At 38.1% G+C, this 16,990-nt stretch overlaps 1 protein-coding gene across 1 annotated transcript in view; it reads left to right on the plus strand.

Annotated features, from left to right (window-relative positions):
* The window catches only part of PREP (prolyl endopeptidase), a 104,716-nt gene extending 88,524 nt beyond the window's left edge, over nt 1-16,192 (plus strand). Inside the window, exons 12-15 of the mRNA XM_082047852.1 lie at nt 2,583-2,677; nt 5,705-5,836; nt 10,574-10,730; nt 13,102-16,192. Of these exons, the coding sequence (XP_081903978.1) occupies nt 2,583-2,677; nt 5,705-5,836; nt 10,574-10,730; nt 13,102-13,396 (679 nt within the window). The 3' untranslated portion in view covers nt 13,397-16,192. The remainder of the gene's footprint in view (nt 1-2,582; nt 2,678-5,704; nt 5,837-10,573; nt 10,731-13,101) is intronic.
* Nucleotides 16,193-16,990: the final 798 nt, after the last annotated feature.

Here is a 16,990-nt window from a genome sequence, read left to right on the forward strand (position 1 = left end):
TTTCTTTACTTTGCTCCCATGGGAAAAGGAAAAACAGGGCTAATGAGAAAAAGGCTGGAGAGACTGTTGGGAAGAGCAAGAAGCCAGACTTTCCTGGGCAGAACAAGACATTTCATAGGCAACCAGAGCAACTGGGTAGTTTGCTGGGACTCAGACACCAAGCTGATTTAAAATCAAATCTGAAAGTAGGAATCAACCTGGAAGAACACAGGAGGCAGTAGCAGGGTTGTGTGTGAAACTTGATTTTTGTGCTGTCTGATCACATGGAATTTTCACTTTTTTGGAAAGTTAATGAGTCCTGACTATATACTTATAAAGCCTGGTTCCTTGAACTTAAAAGTCACTTTGAGAAAGCTTGTTGAAAGCTCTAGGAAACATCTACCTCAAAGTATTGGTCAAGTTAAGGTCCTGGCTCACTTTACTAGTGACCATACTGGAGTGAATATTAATTAATAATCGTTAGCAGTGAAATTATTAGGTGTATATGTTGAAGTATATGGGGTAATGGTTTCTGAAGTGCCTAAATCGCAGTAGTATTGCTGAGAGAGGGCACAGATATACTAAACCTTACTTATAATTTGGGCAATATAATGATTGTTACCGAACTCTGGACTTTATCCCATTGAGGACCTGTGTGACAGAAAAATTGTATGCTTGTGGAAATGGGGACTATAATGAGAGTACTGCGTATCCTATGAGACCCTAAGTCACTTGGACCTCTCCAAAAATTATCATCAAGGTACCATCTCTGTTACAGGAGTCTGTGGACAGGATAGGATGCTCTCAGTACTTTGGTTTTGCGTTGCTCACAGATTCTTTGCTGGTTAAATGTGCTGATCCCTCAGATGAGGACAAGGGTTTTTTTAAATACTCTCAGGCAACATATTTGGGTAGCAAACTCTTAACTTACTTGCGATTCCTATACTTGCTACCTTTGATTACTAGGAGATGTAATAAGTTCGGACCAAAAAGTTTCTGTAGATTTCGTTTGGGACACAGATGAAGAAAAGAATCAGTCACAATCTCATGAGGCAACCGACTGTCAGGCTCCAAATTAGCTGTGTAGCAACCCGTCAAAATTTGGCATCCTGGAGTTTAACAGGATAATGCTCTCTGACCTTTGCACAGTGTGCTTGTAGAATATCAATCTTGCATTTGATCAGCATGTCACAGCGATCTAAGGAAAATACAAATCACAGTGATGGACTTCAGAACTGATGTTACAGAAGCAGAGGTAATTCATGCCTCCTGAGCCATCTGATGGCCACAGATAAACCACCCTAGGTGGAAAGTTTTCCCTTAGATGGGTTATTAAAATACAGAAATATCAGTCATCCTCCTGCTTTTCTTTTTGTTTCCTTAATCTTTAGTATATACTCTCAAGAACAAGTGACAGTATATAGATAATTGCTTTGGGAGGTATGAAAAATTTACCTGTTTTGTTACTACATCCACATGAAACACGCTGTAAGACCTACTGTCTTTCAAGATGTTTCTGATAAGCAGTAGGGGGACTTAAAGGTAAAAAGGCCCAATCCTTGCTCTTGTGGTTGAATAGGATTAATTTCTGCAGGCAGGGGATTCTTGCATAAGCAAAGATTTCAAGTAAATTAATTTAAACCTACTAAAGGGGAAAAAATTAAAGACTTACTGGGATTAAATTTTAATATTTTACTGGTTGCCTTGGCATGTGTGTAGTTTGCTATCTAGAGCTTCTGCTGTGTTTAAGCTACTGTCTCAAAAGATCCGAGAACTATTTCTCTTCTTAATTGTTAAATATAATTTAAGTTACTTCAGTCCCTTTTGAAAATATAGCAATAGCTTTGATACTTCTGCAATTTGACATTAAAAAAAATGTGCTACTTCAGCTTTCAGACAGGTTCTAGAGATACTAGGGAAGGCAGAACTTGTAATTTTATTTTTTACTATTTATTTTGTATTTACCAATGCAAGTGCAAAATAACTAAGGGGATTGACCAGAACTTGACTACAGACTCTGGCACAAAACAGTGGTAGAAATAGCATTTTTCTTTGAAAACACAGTTTTATAAAGATCCAAAAAAGGTACATTAAGCAGAAGCTGAAAATACCTGCCAATAACAAAGATTAAGTGCCGATCTTAGTCTTAATTCTCTGCTTTCTTCATTTGGGCTAAGCCTTCCTTTCCCCTCTGTCAAAGCAGAGGACCCACAGAAGATGAACAGTTCAGAAAGCCATGGGGCTCCAGTGGTACTGCATAGCTCTGGGCCCCACACTGAAGGCTTTGAAGATGGTAAAAAAATGGCGATGTGTCCCAAGGGGGTTTTGTGCTGGGCAGAACCACTGGCCCCAAAGTGCAGAACTAAAGGAGGAAGAATGGACTGGCGTGGGTTTCTTCCTCTCCCAAGGCTGCAGAGGGTTTAATTTCCATGGACAACCATTGAAAAAAGCTTGGCTACTCAGGTTTGCCATCAAGGGGGACTTCAGTCTCACTTTCATCATTGATTTTGGGAGAGATCTTTCCCTCAAAGTATTTTTATAAAAGTGGTAAGGATATAAAAAGTGGAAATTTAAAACAATCCCCTATCTCTTTGCTTTTTCAGTGTGTCAAGACTTATTTTCGTGCGACACCTTGGGGGTGTTCTAGCAGTGGCGAACATCAGGGGCGGTGGTGAATATGGCGAGACATGGCACAAAGGTAAGTCAGTCCAAGTAGATGAACAAAACTGCAGACTCAGCAATGAAAATGAGAACATTTTCTCTTCATTGCCTCTTCCATACTCACATCTCCTTTTGCCTTTTACATTTCTGTAGAAACATGATTTTTTTTCCTTACTCATATGTTAGATCTGTATGTTGTCCAGAGTTATCTGATGGTTTTTGTTATTTTTTGGTTTTGCCAGCTACTTAAAAATAATTTTGCACAAACACAACTTTGTGTTTTTTTAATCAGCAAGATCAAGTTCCCTAGACTTTAAGCTTTGAAAATGCAGCTATTTATCTTGAACTGATTTTCCAGAAAATGTGTCTGTATTGTAGGACACCTGTGTTGCTTTCACATCGTTCTCTCATTATTTGCAGGTGCACATGGCCCCCCCAAGACAGGAGCACTCAGTCTTTAGACTCCCTGAGTATCTCTCTCTCTCTCTCTCTCTCTCTCTCTCTCTCTCTCTCTCTCTCTCTCTCTCTCTCCCTCTCTCTCTCTCTCTCTCTCTCTCTCTCTCTCAAACACACACACACACACACACACACACACACAAACCCCAAACAAACTAACCACAAACCAGCCACGTTTGCAGAATCTAACAGAAGGTGTGAGCTTTTGAGTTCAGAGTGTAACTCTTCCAGATTGTTTTTGCATAATTTATGAATAGATCCTTTTTTTATATTTAGTGAATGCGATTGAAGTTGATCTATAAACAATCAGCTCCACAAGTTCAGTGGCAAGTGACAAGTTCAGTCATCCTCTGTATGCTCTCTTAGGGGATCCAACTTCTTGTAGGCAGCATTTGACCTTTTGGGGGTTTTTTTAAGCTTTTATGCTGCATGGAAACCAAGTCGCTCACCACAAAACTGTCAATCTCTCTTCCCCCTTTCTTAATAGCTTTGATGTATTTCTCTCCATGTTTTTCCTGTCCAGTCCTTGTCTTAATCCTTGATTGTCTTTGTCTGCCTGCCTTATTGTTGACAATTTTCTGCATCTGTTCACCAGAGGAAAAAACTTGAAAAAAGACCTACTCATCCTCGTAATGTACCCATCATTATTTAATGATAACACCTTGTCCACATCCTAAGAATCTGGTGAATAAGTTGCTGGAGATGTCAGCAAGGCAAATGCACCAAAATAGTGGTGTTTATGCAGCAATTTTCCACGGGAGTAATTCATAATAGCTTTTTTATCAAACAAAATGGTATTTCTAGATCATTACATCTTGGGTTTACTATTTCATCTGTGGTAGCTTTTTGTCTGGGTCATTTCCTCACAATTGAGTTAAATATGTAATAGTTTCATAAATAGAAGCTATATATGCTTGCAGATACAGGATACTATTGCTAACGATGATGTATCCTTCATTAATTTTAATTTGCCAATTGGTTTGTAATAGGTTTTAATAAAATTTATTTTAATATTATAATGCTTCTTTGGTCCACCTATTTCCTGCTTAACTTTGACCCAAGTCTTTTACTGCAGTTACATAGTAAGATATGTATCTGTTCCTTGTTAATTCCAGAAGCAATTACAAAAGTCTGTTTACTTAGGGTTAATTGTATAGATAGGATTCTGACCTTACACCAGACCAGAACTTTGAGCAAAGAGTAAGATTTATTTCTCCTTTATTGCAACACATTTGAAGACTTTGATTGCCACAGTATGTCTCTCTTCAATGGTCTTGTTAATGTGAGAATGATGTGTATTTCCAAAAAAAAATTTTAAAATTGAGTGGTCTCAGTTCTACAAGAACTGTATGACTAAAATGTCTGGGTTACCTTACCAAACTTTTGCAACATAGAAATTAAGCATCCAATGTAAACTGGGTGTCTAGGATCACAGGATGGAAAATGGAGATAAAGAGACACCTCCACATTATACCTCATCTCACTTATTTTAGAGTAGAATTAATTGTCCTGGAGGTTCCTGGACTATGGTGGGAACCTTAGGCAGGTAGCTTAGAATAAATATCCAGCTTTTAAATAAAGTAGAAGGAACTGAGTTCCACTTCACTGTCCACTGAGCCGCTCTTACCTGGCTGGACCGCAGCCTTTGCTACAGAAATATGAGAATTTTCTTCCTAGTTCCCATCTTTTACTAGCATTTAATTGCCTGAGAAAGAACATACCAGGTCTTAAGGTAGGATGGAGAAGGCAGTTTAGTCTCTTCCCAAACAAGCTTCTGAAGCAGGAAGATTTTGAGATTGGGTCAACTGTTGAGTTCTCTCAGTTGGTATTCTTCTGCTCAAATAGTTGAAAGATTCTAGCACAAAACTATCCTTTTCCTTCCCTACCCACCCTGTAATTTTTTTGTTTTGAGAACTGAAAGTCTTACCAGTGATGTCATCTGGACCTACATTTTCAGTCATTATTTATTCCTCAGGCATCTGGTCATGTTTGGAATTTTGTTCAACAGGATGGCAGCATCTTAAGCATTTCCATATTGGTAATTAATGAATAAAATTTCAAACCAAGATGCAACTCTGAAGTCCCTTTCTGACCACAGCTGTATATCATCTGATTTTAAAACTAATGTAAAAAGAAAAAAAAAAAGTAAATTACCAGCCACATGTTCTATGTACAGGAAATTAGAAGTGCTTATTTTATAAGTTGAAGCTTTATTGCCTTAAGAAACTGTCATCAAGTTTAATGCTGTAGAAGTCCCATTTGACCAAACCTCAAGTGGATTGTATGTGGTCATTTTGTGTATATTTTGCAATGCAAAGCTCTTAGCTTTCATTTCACTGGCTAGGAACATTACCTGGCACTCACTCCACACTATAAGTATGTATTATTCAGAGTTTCTGGAAGCATTAGTGTTATCGACAGAAGCATCTTATATTCTCTCTGTGTTTAAAGAATCTTTCATTTTTGCTGTCTTTCTGAACCACATCAATTATTAAAATGTTCATGAAACTGGAATTGTTCCCAGGTATTTTTGCACACATGTTTTTCCGAAGAGATGGCATCAAATGGATTTTATGGCATCAACTGATTTGTTTTATTTGTGTGCTAGGTGGTATCTTGGCCAACAAACAAAATTGCTTTGATGACTTTCAGTGTGCTGCCGAATACCTCATCAAGGAAGGCTACACATCCCCAAAGAAGTTGACTATTAATGGAGGTTCAAATGGGGGCCTCTTAGTTGGTAAGAACCACTTGTTTATCTCCTGTGTTTGGTGCTGGCTTTTTCAAAGTAACCAGACAAAAAATTATGAGATCCTCTTTCCAAAAGCTGCCAGAATGTCAATGCTTTAATGTATACCGGATGTTAAATGTATACAATTGCACTTCATTTGCTGTTTGCATCGGACAGTGGGATTCTGCAGTTTCTAGCAAAGGCTGGCTATTAAAAGCCATACTTACTGTCGTGTGTGGTAGAGCTAACCCTGTGGTGGAATCACACAGTAAGAATGCTTTAAAGAACTATTTGTTTTTTTATGTTTCTTTCTTAAGGTTAACCATTACAAAATAATTACTGAATAACCAGAAATCTGTTATGTGGCATTGGGAATCTTTGTGTGGTCCGTAGTGTAAGCCAGAATCCCATGTCATGCAATCTTTCATCAGAGTTTCTTGTTCACTCTTTCTGTAGTCATGCATTCTTGTTCTTAGAGGGCAAATAAAATCATGACAGTTCTGCCTTTAAAACTTTTGTACAGGGACACATAACAATTTAACTCCACTTTCGTTGTGTAGTTAAAACATGACCACAAATAAAATCATGAATGTCTCTGGTTTGAATTGTAAAATGCAAGTACAACTGCTTGAAAAAGTCATGAGCTTTTGAAGGACTGTGTAAATGTCACACTTTGTTACAAATGCATCTTGTTCCCATGCAATTCACTGCTGTGTTCTTCAATTAAAGTAAATTAATAGCCTCCTCTTGAAAAGCTTGTCACAAAAACATCTCATGGTCTAAGCAGTATTGAAAGAGCTACAAAACTTATTTCTGATTAAATCCCTGTATGTGAAAAGTAGTAGAAGAAAAGAGGAGGTGAATTTGTTCAATTTTGAAAGAAGAAGGAAACATGAATATGGTTTTGTTTGTGCTTATTTTAAACAGCATGAGAGGCATGGGACAGTATGACAGGGTTGAGCTGCTCATGTGAGAAGGGGAAAAAAAAGGCATTTCCAGTTCATAAAACACTGATTTATAGAAAATGAGCAGATTTACTAGGCCTGCTCTTTCTTTGTTCTTCTTTGTACACTCCTCTCTATTTATCTGCTGCTGAATACTGGCTCTATTGATCTCATTTTATTTTTTCAGTGAACTCACATCCAGCATAAGAAACAGGATTTGGAGTTATACAAATCTTTGATCTAAGCCATCTTGGCTATTCCTGTCTTCTTATTTTTAAAAAGCAATTGTTTTACATATAAATAACAAGTACATGTAAAATTATATTTTTACTTTCTGCTTATATGCTTCTCAGTTACAGATGGTAGGAGGTATTTGTCCATTGTGCATAAGAGCACCAATAAAAATGGATGAATATGGTAAAGGATTAAAGGGTTTGGACACCATTGGGAATGCAAGCATTGCACAAGTCAATTTTATGTAAGCATAAATACATCTTTGGAAATGCAGAAGTATCAACATGTTACATGGCTTCTGAAAATACTATTTTATGGTTACATGGACTTCAGTTTCAGCCTGGATGGGATTCATCCTGCCAGCTTTGGGGTGTTTCTGGCTGAACAAATAGCTGGGCCCCTTGTTGAGGTAGAGGGAAGTGAGTGGCATCTGCAGAGTGTACGTCATTCCCACAGGAGACAGGTGTGAGGAATCCAGACTTCCCTGCTCTGAAAAATCTGTTGTTAGAAACCTTCCTTTGCACTTGCCAGATGAATTACAATCCAGCTGGATTTCCATATGCTTGGTAAACCAGATAGGGATTTGCCTTGACTGAGTAGAATTAGGTGTGTTTAAGAAATTCCTATAAGTGCTTTTCTCTTCAGAGCAGAACTAAATTTTGCAATAGCTGTTCATGCAACACTGAAGAGGAAAACTCATACTTTAGGTGCAAGGACCCGCTGCCAGATTTTCTCAGTTCTCATTTATTGAAGAGAAAACTGACAAGAAAGTGTATTGTCACTCTTCAAAACACGGTTTCCTTTGACTAACAGGAGGTGTCAGAGCCCTGAGCTCTTGCCTCATTCAGCTTTGAAACAAGACTTCGTTGTCCTGCCATGTGATGCAAAAGCTGAGTTGAGCAGCACAGCTGTGAGCTGAAAACCTTCATGCAAACACAGAGTTTGATCTCATGTTTGCTTAGACAAACAGTTCTGAGGTTTTGAAATCTTACTTTTGTACTGAATTCTAGAGCTCGAAGTATGTGTAGAGGTGTAAAATTCACTAATGAATTGTTGCTCCAGGTTACAGTTTTATTAATGCATATAATTAAGTATTATGCCTAGTTAAAGGGGTGCAGTGGGAATGGATGAGTGTCTCCATAGGTGATTTCTTACTGAAGTAACTATTTAGAGAACTAGGAGCAGAAATTTTTTATACAATCCTGAGCAACACACGGTGCTTCAAGAGACACTCTGCAATAAAGAATACTAAAATTAAATGTTATGATAGTTGTTTTGGCTTTTTTTTTTCCTGCCAGATATAGTTTATGTTCATAAAAGGAGATAACTTGGAGGGGAGGGATCTGATCAAAAGCTTGAGTTAAAAGGTTAAAGAGCTTTTATGTGGCAGCTATTTCAGGCACTATATATGCCTTATGAAAATGGCTCAGAATGAACCCAGGAAGAGCTAGCATAGTTACATATCAGAGATGACCAGAAGTAAAATTGTATCCTTCAGAAAATCAAAATCACATTCAAATGAAAAAAATAAGGTAGAGCATAAACTCTGACAGGGACTGACGGACCACAGGAGGCTGATGAACAAACTGCTTGCAGTATAAAGATGAGCAATGAAAGCTTTCTCTGCACAGCGGAAGCGGGACACTGGCCAGAGAGAGGATCTGTGGGACTTAGAGGTTAGTGAGGTGTAAAAGGAGCACTAAAGTGAGATAATGGCAGAGGAGAACAACTAAATGGTCTGTTTGTATTGATGCTCCCTCCTGAGGAGCGTGGGGAGTTCCCTGCGCCAGAGTCTCTCTTTATGGGGAATACTCCTGACTCAAGCTGAAGCAGCAGCAGAAGAGGTTTTGGAATAAATCAATCAAGTGAAAAGCAGGGTGTTGCCAGGACCAGATGGTGCACATGCAAGATCCTTAGTGAACTCAAATAGGAAATTGCAGGCTACTAAGCCTGACTAGCTGAAGAACAGAAGGGGGCAGGTATAATGCCAATTTTTAAATGGTTCATGGTGATCCACAAGCTGCAGATGAGTAAATCTGAATTCTCTAATGGACAATTGAAATTAATGAATAATAGCTGACATATAAGGAAGAATTTTGCAGGCTGAAATTACATCTTATGTATCTGTTAGAGCTGTCTGAAGGAGTCAGGCAGCTTACGGTGCTTCTAATGGTGATCCTAGGTGAGGAGTTACTCTTGGATTTTCAAAAGCCTTTGACAAGTTCCTGCACATAAAGCTGTGCAAGGAAGCTCTTGCTGAGCTGGAAGCAATGTCATGTCATAGCACTATCCTGGTTATCAGGAGGCAAAAAATGGGAATAAACAATCCATTTTCTCAGTGGGCAAAAATGAGGAGATACAGGAATTTGGGTAAGAGTATACCTACATGTGGATGCACAGTGATTAGGTCTGAATTAAGAAAGGGCTTCTGGGATCCATTGTAGTAGTTACATGAAAATCTCAGTGCTCTTATTTCTTAAAATTAAAAAAAAGCAGGGGCATTTGTAAAATCACCAGGCAACAGATTTAAATCAAGCAACAAATACTGGATCTGAAGAACTTATTGCTACAGGATATGATGAACAGTAGATGAATAAACACTAAGAAAGGAAATAGATGTATTTACAGAAGATATGTGTTGTGATGGCTGGAGATAACTCCAGCTCAGGGAAAACCTAAACAACTACTTCAGAAGCTGATGATATTGTACAGGAAATATCTCCCAGTATTTGCTTAACACCTTTTCCCAGAGCATCTGCCAGTTGCCACTTTTGTAAACTGAACATTGAGCTAGATGGGCCTACTGTGGCTATTTTTAAAATATATAAGGCAAGCATTATTCTTTTAAAAAATCTCCCTTCCAGTAGTAGGAAGATAGAAATCATAAAGAAAGCACAACAGTAATTTGCTTTATTAAAATGAGGTTATTCCTCTGATTTTGTAGTAGGTTGCTTTTATCGAAACTCTTTTCATATGGGTTTACATAGTAATTATGGAAGAAAACTTTCATCAATAAATGGAGTTTTGCTCCTTAATGCCCTTTTCTTTGTTGGTACTAATGTTGAAAGGTGAGATGGTGAATCATTTAAGAAACTTCAATTCAGTAGTCCAAAAGCTCACATATTTTAAAAGTGAATTTCTCCTTTGAACTCTGTTCATTAGATTGGAAGGCAGTTTTCAAAGAACAGTGTGTTTGGTGCTTGAACAAGAGGGAAATAGTTCTTAATCTCTTTTGAAAATACCATCTTTGGGAATTGTAATTTTTATACGTTTGTGTATTTGCTTTCATTTTTGCTTAAAAGTCTATTTGACTTCATAGTCACTGGCAGTCTTCTCCTAGTGCAATTGGGTTTATATCAGATATTTTATACTCCAGCTTTTTGGCTTCAGATATTATATGGTAATCTATATTTCTTCTCACATTGTTTAAACTTAGGAGTTTTACTTTAAAAAAAAAAAAAAAAGGCTTTTTGGAAGTTGATCTTTCATGAACTTGGCTGTGGAACTTTCACTGCTGAGCTTAATTCTTTAAGATATGTATACTAATAGAGTTGTTTTCCTGTCGAAGCTGCCTGTGCTAATCAGCGCCCCGACCTATTTGGCTGTGCTATTGCCCAAGTGGGAGTGATGGACATGCTCAAGTTCCACAAATACACCATTGGCCACGCCTGGACCACTGACTACGGCTGCTCCGACTGTAAAGAGCAGTTTGAATGGCTCTACAAGTAAGTGCCTTTAAATTCTTCTGTGGTTGTTCAAATGAATACTCTGCTCAACAGTTTCAGGTTGTCGTGATCAATAGCTATTCTAAGAATTATTTCTTCCTTTCCCACACTGGATTTGTGGAGCTCAGCATTTCCTTCCAAGTCAGTTTTGCTTGAAAGACTATCTTCAAAGCCCTGTTGAGTCAACTGGTCATATATTTAAAGACCTTGTTCTGCTATCAGCTTTCACAAATGTTAAGGTTTTCTTTCTGAATAGTGACTCCTTTAGGCTGGCACAACAAAATATTCTCAAGTGAACCACTACATAAATTGTGTGTTTTATGATGGGGGAGAGACAATCACCACTGTGAATTACATTATACAATGTGGATGAGATTTATTTGTAGGAATTGGATGGCAGGAGATCATAACAAGTTATTAATTAATTTTTTAACTTCTTGCTGAGAGGTCTGGAAAGATTATTTAAAAAAAAAAAGATAAATGAGAGAGACAGCTGTGTGAAAATAGAAATTATCTGCACAGTGGATATGGCTAATAATGAGTGTAATAATTTTAAAATATGTTTTCTGGAACCTGGTCTTCAGTTATTACATTTGTGTTCCTTTAGTAATGAAGATTGACATTCCAGGAGAATGCTTTAGACACACTAAACAATTTGGCTGGTCTGAAATTTAATAGAGTGTCTAGATATTAAAAACTACATGTGCTACAAGTACACTGAGATCTAACTTCATCTAAAGCATTTATTAAAAAAAAAGAATAATTAAAAATCAATGTCAGGTCCAAATACTAGATGATCAGTTGGGCCCATTGTAATCACATTGTTTCAAAACCTGCAGTTGTCTAATTTAAGCTTTCAGTGGCAAACACTTTTTTTGCAAATACAGTGCACAAAACAATTAACAAATTTCATAATTCATCTTTTATCAATAGATAAATTAGATCTTAGATCTAACAGATAAAATATTAACTGTTAAAAAATATCAAAATAATTTTCATTATTTTGGACATTTAAACTTGCTTGCACATCTGTGAATTCATATGTACTCAAGAGGAAAATAGAAGCGAAGCTTTTAATTCATTCTGTGATTATGAGAAATACATCTGTAGGAAGGAGTCACTCTGTACCTGCTTACACACGTTTACTCACAAAATCTCAATGCAGAATTTTAGAAACATCTTATATGGCAATACCTGAAATATTTCTTTGCCTCCTTTTCAACAACTGGCAATTGCTTATCAAATGTGGGAGGATATATATGTAACATCGCTTAGATGTTGTCTTTACAGGTATCCAAAAAATACATAAGGCAAATAGAGTGGCATGTAGTGGCTATAATTTAACTTTTTTTTCAACATAAATCATAGTCTGCAAATTCGCTTATGTGTTCCTTAAGTGAAAATGAGGAAGCCAGGAGTCTGTTAGGCTGGACATTCCAATATTGTCACGTGTTCTTAAAAATAATTTGGACTTAATGGATACACCTCCAAGTGGGAAATTAATTCAAAAACAAAGCAAAATTTCCTTCTGTATTTTCTGTCATGAAATGGGGGGTGGAGGGGAAAGTATCCTGCTCTTGATTTAAGGAATGTAACCTTCTTCCTAGATGTAGCTTTGTCTAAATGAAGTATGAAATGGTTAGAAGGAATTCTTGGTGACTTATTATTCTGTTTAATTTCTAATGCTAGAGAGTACTTTGTGCTGAGATACGTAGATACATATTTATTTTATGTTACAGCAACTACAAGATGTAAATTCTCCTGCAAAGAAAACACATCTTGAAAGTTAGATTATTCATTGCTCAAAAAATAGGAATCAAGGTCACCTCTCGAAAGCAGGAAAACAGGAAAGCAGTTATCTCAGTTTCCTGCTTGGTGTTCCCTCAGAGTATGTGTGTGTTCAAAGGTGGCCTCAATATTGCAGGGAGAAAATGTAAGAACTGTACAGCCCTTGTGGCTTACCACCAGAGACTGTTTCCAGATCTGTTTGGGAAGGAGCCATCCACACACAGACCTGGACTGCAGATGTATGCTGGGAAAAAGTCTCCATTTCCCTGTTTCCCAGCAGGATGGATCCTGCAATGGACTTGACAGCTTTCGCTGTAGTTTCCCTGTTGCCCATTCCTGATATTTTTTGGCTTTTCTGTGAGATGTATGCATGTGACTCTCTGAAATTAAATAAATGTACTTGCTTCACATTTGAGAGGCAGAGATATGTGGCCACTACCAGTAGTGCAAATCTGATTTATGCAATTGAGAAATGTAATACTCCAAGTGGCAGCAAAGGCCCCTGTGACTATTTCAATATCAGAAGACCTTCTTTTGGGTCTTGAGGAAAAAAAATATGTAAAGATCTGTGTGCTCTTCTCAGGTACTCCCCACTTCACAACATCAAACTACCAGAAGAAGACGGCACCCAGTATCCCTCTACGCTGCTCCTCACTGCAGACCACGACGATCGTGTGGTCCCTCTGCATTCACTGAAGTTCATCGCTACTCTGCAATACATTGTGGGCCGAAGCCGCAAACAAACCAATCCCCTTCTCATCCATGTTGACACCAAGGCTGGGCACGGAGCAGGAAAGCCAACTGCTAAAGTTATAGAAGAAGTGTCAGATATGTTTGCTTTTATAGCCCGATGCCTAAATCTTGATTGGATTGAATAGGCAAAGTGTTTATTATTGTCTCCTTTAGAAAACAAGGGCTTTTAACACCATTTAAGACCAATCAGACTACTACTTGGTGTAGTACCTACATTTAAGAACTGCGGTTTAATATTTTATTGATCCATCCTGCTATGGAGTTTTAATCTTCTGTGCTTCCCTCCTTTTGGCATTTCTTTGAATTTCTTTTCTACTGCGTTCCAAGGTACATTTTGAAAAGCATGTTGAAATAAATAGCTGAGCTACTGTCGGTGCTGTTGTGAACATTTAGTTAGTACTAGTTGAGCTAATTTCCTGTAAACGATTTTAATGTATTTTGCACCTATAAACACATCCATATCATCTGTAATTAAATGTAAGTACTGTCCACATACAAGAACTCTGAACATACTTTATTTACACAGTAACTTATTTAAGAATGTAAATTGAAGGTGTTCAGTGATAACCGTGAAAGACTGAGGAGATAATAATCTGGGTAATTAAGTCAAATATTATTAAAAAGCTTATATTACATGCTGTTCATAAGTGTGTTACAGTTTATAATAATGATGTTGCTAAATTGTTCTTTCTTTCAGAGACTTCCGAAGTAACCAGTTTTTCCTCTTCTGTCATTTATTTCCACACAGAAGAGAAAATGAAAGGCCAGAGAATGTGAAGAATTCTTAGATTCTCACCGTAATCTCAGTCAGGATACACAGATATTCTTCAACAAGCTGTCTGCTGTTGGCTCTTTAACTATTTCTGAAGAGCAGACCAGACACTGATTTGGAGAGGGAAAGAAAAAAAGAAAAAAAGCTTTGTCCAGATTGTTCAAGTTCAGTTTTTCCTGATGCCTTTGACAGAATGTTCTCTAACAAGCCAAAATCCGAACATACGTATATAACATTTTGGCTGCAGAACGGCAAGAGCTCTAAGTCACACTCCCTAATGATTTGACACAGTATTCAAACTGCCATTTCATGTCTTTGCCATCCAGGCTGTAGGGCTATAAGGTAGATGTGAGTATTTGCCTACTAGCCGTCCAAACTCTGATGCACTGCAGCAATTAGGGTTGAATTTTGCAGAGCAAAACAGTGTTCTACCAGTTATTATTAATCTTGTTGCCCCTCCAGAAAACATGGCTGCTTCTCAGTTTTGCGTAAACTGATAAATCCTTCCAGAATCATGTTCGTTGTTTTATTCATATGTAGACCTCTATTTTAACTCTGGGCTCAGGAATTTCATCTATAAGCAAACAGTGTCTCAGCCCAGAAAGAGGAGGGAGTGGTATTTAAAAGAGGAGTAGGCTGCTGTTAACAGCAGCAAAATTAAAAATAAATTTGCACCAGATTCACTCTGTGTTCCTCTCATGCTCTACAGCTTCTGCTGATTCCCTCTGCAATCCAGGAAGGATCATCCCTCCCAGGCCCTTATTATGCATAAATTGATTTTGGGGTGGAAAAATAAATAAATTTTAAAAAATTATTTCCGCTTTCCTTTGAAATACCATACCTGAAACCTGTATGTGATCTGGGGTTTGTTTGTGATCCAAGGGCATTACAGTTTAACCAGATACTTTGTGGATTGATGTGTTCTGATCACAGCATTGAATTAAACTATCAAAATAGGGAGTTGAGTGAGGGTGGGGTTTTTTTCCTATCTAGGCTGTGAAAACAGGGTTCAGGTTCAGCACCCCCTTTTCCCAGGGGTATGTGAACTGCTTTCTGCAGTCATCTGGGAATTTTCAACAGTTTCCCCACACGGCAGAAACCAAGCACATAAAGCAGTGCCATCTGCACTCACAGCGCCTCACAGTTGTGGCATCTGTCCTTTTGCCGAGTGTTGACAGTATCATCAGGAGGGCTGAGCTTCACCTCTGAGACCAGAGCTTTGCAGGAGAGGGCCTGTGGAGAACACAGTCCTCTGGCATTTTGTGTTGATGCATTGAATTGCAAAGGTTTGGGCACAGCCACCGCCATCATTTCTTCAGGTCCCTAAGAATGCTTTTCCTTGTTCTGCAGCTACTGGAACACAAAATTTCTGGCACAGGTTAAAAATAATTCATTTTCCTCCTGAAGCTTTCTGCTGAAGCTCAGTTCTCTGAATGGCCCAGGATCAGGGCAGATGACCCATAATGTGGGGAGTTTGGAAACACAAGTTTGGGTAGCAATCAATAGTATTGAAGGTGGAGCTGGCTTGCTGGAGGCACCAGTCGCAAAATTGAAGTGTTCCAGAGTATCCCTTGTAGAATGCTAGTATCTCTGTTGGGAAGGCATTTTGTTTCCGTAATATGGTCTTAATGTTGACATTAATTGATCTTGATCAGATATGCCAAGTACAGGATTCAGGTGCCAAAAATGCGGTGTTGCAGAGCTGTGCTATTTGCTGCTTTTGCTCCTTTCAGTGCAGAAAGGGTCATGACTCCAACTGGAATATGTAATTAACTATGAGTGAGTAATACTTTTGTAATACAGTGGGATTTAAACCTTCAGAGTTTGGTTTAAATAGACCTGGGGCTAAACCATTCCTGATGTACAAAACCTGACAAAATCTCTGCTAGTCTGGTTTCAAGGTTAAGTTCTCTACAGTGGAGATGCTATTTCATGTATATTGTGCCTTTATTTCTAGTGCATGAAACAAAATTCACTAGCTGGTCAAGGTAACTTCCTCACAACTATTCGCTTTTTCAAAATCATGTTTCTTAGAAAAATAGATACCAATGTTTTGAGCCAAGATCAAAACCAGAAAAATCTTTATAAGAGGCTTATGCTCCATGAACTCAAATTGTTTTTAAGTGGAAATAAATGAACTTTTAACATATTGCTCCTTCTGAGACTCTTCAGAACTAATGTAAAGATACCTTGTCTTTTCTCCCATGAGAATACTTTTGCATCAGAGTTGATTTATGTGAAAAAGGCCAGAAGTCTTTTTAAAAGCTGAGATGAGTCTTATTCTTCACAGAAAGAGGTATTTGAATTCCCTTGCATCAGAGTTAATTTACATTTTGTTAGCTGGGGGAAAAAAAAAAAAGGCAACAACAACAAAACACCAACCCTGACTGTAGATAGGCGCTGCACCACCAAGATCTAAAGATGGAAGAAGTGTGGCTGGTGTGTGGATATGGAAGAATAAAGGTTGCTCAAGACAGAGTTTGGAGACACCTCTTTCTGGCACCATAGATTTTGGTATCACTAGGATTTTCTTGACTTTACTTTGCCATCTGTCTGTAGGAAAGTAGAAACTGAAAGCCATAGCTTGCTGCTCCCAACATCTATGGTGTCAGGTCATTTATCTATTTTAAGCTTGAGGTAGGCCCTCAGGATTGCCTAAAGCTCTGCTTATAGACTCTTCCTGACAGCCTCTCCTGTGAAAGGGGCTTTCCAAGCCAAGTAGGATTTAGGGGGGAGTGCAGAGGGAGGAACTTGGAAGCCAAGCTCATAAACAGCCACCCGATTTTCTGCCAAGCTCTTCTACTTGGAGAATCTTCAGTAGAGACAGCTTTTGTGCAATTGCCCCTTTGTGCAGACCTCTGAGGATTTGGATAGTCCACGCTCTTTGAACAGCCAGGTTTGGCAACTTTGTTCATTTCTCCGTATGTTCTTTTAATTACTTCTGCCT

This window comes from Streptopelia decaocto (genome assembly GCF_964273445.1).
Source record: "Streptopelia decaocto genome assembly, chromosome: 3".
Taxonomy (NCBI): Eukaryota; Metazoa; Chordata; class Aves; order Columbiformes; family Columbidae; genus Streptopelia; species Streptopelia decaocto.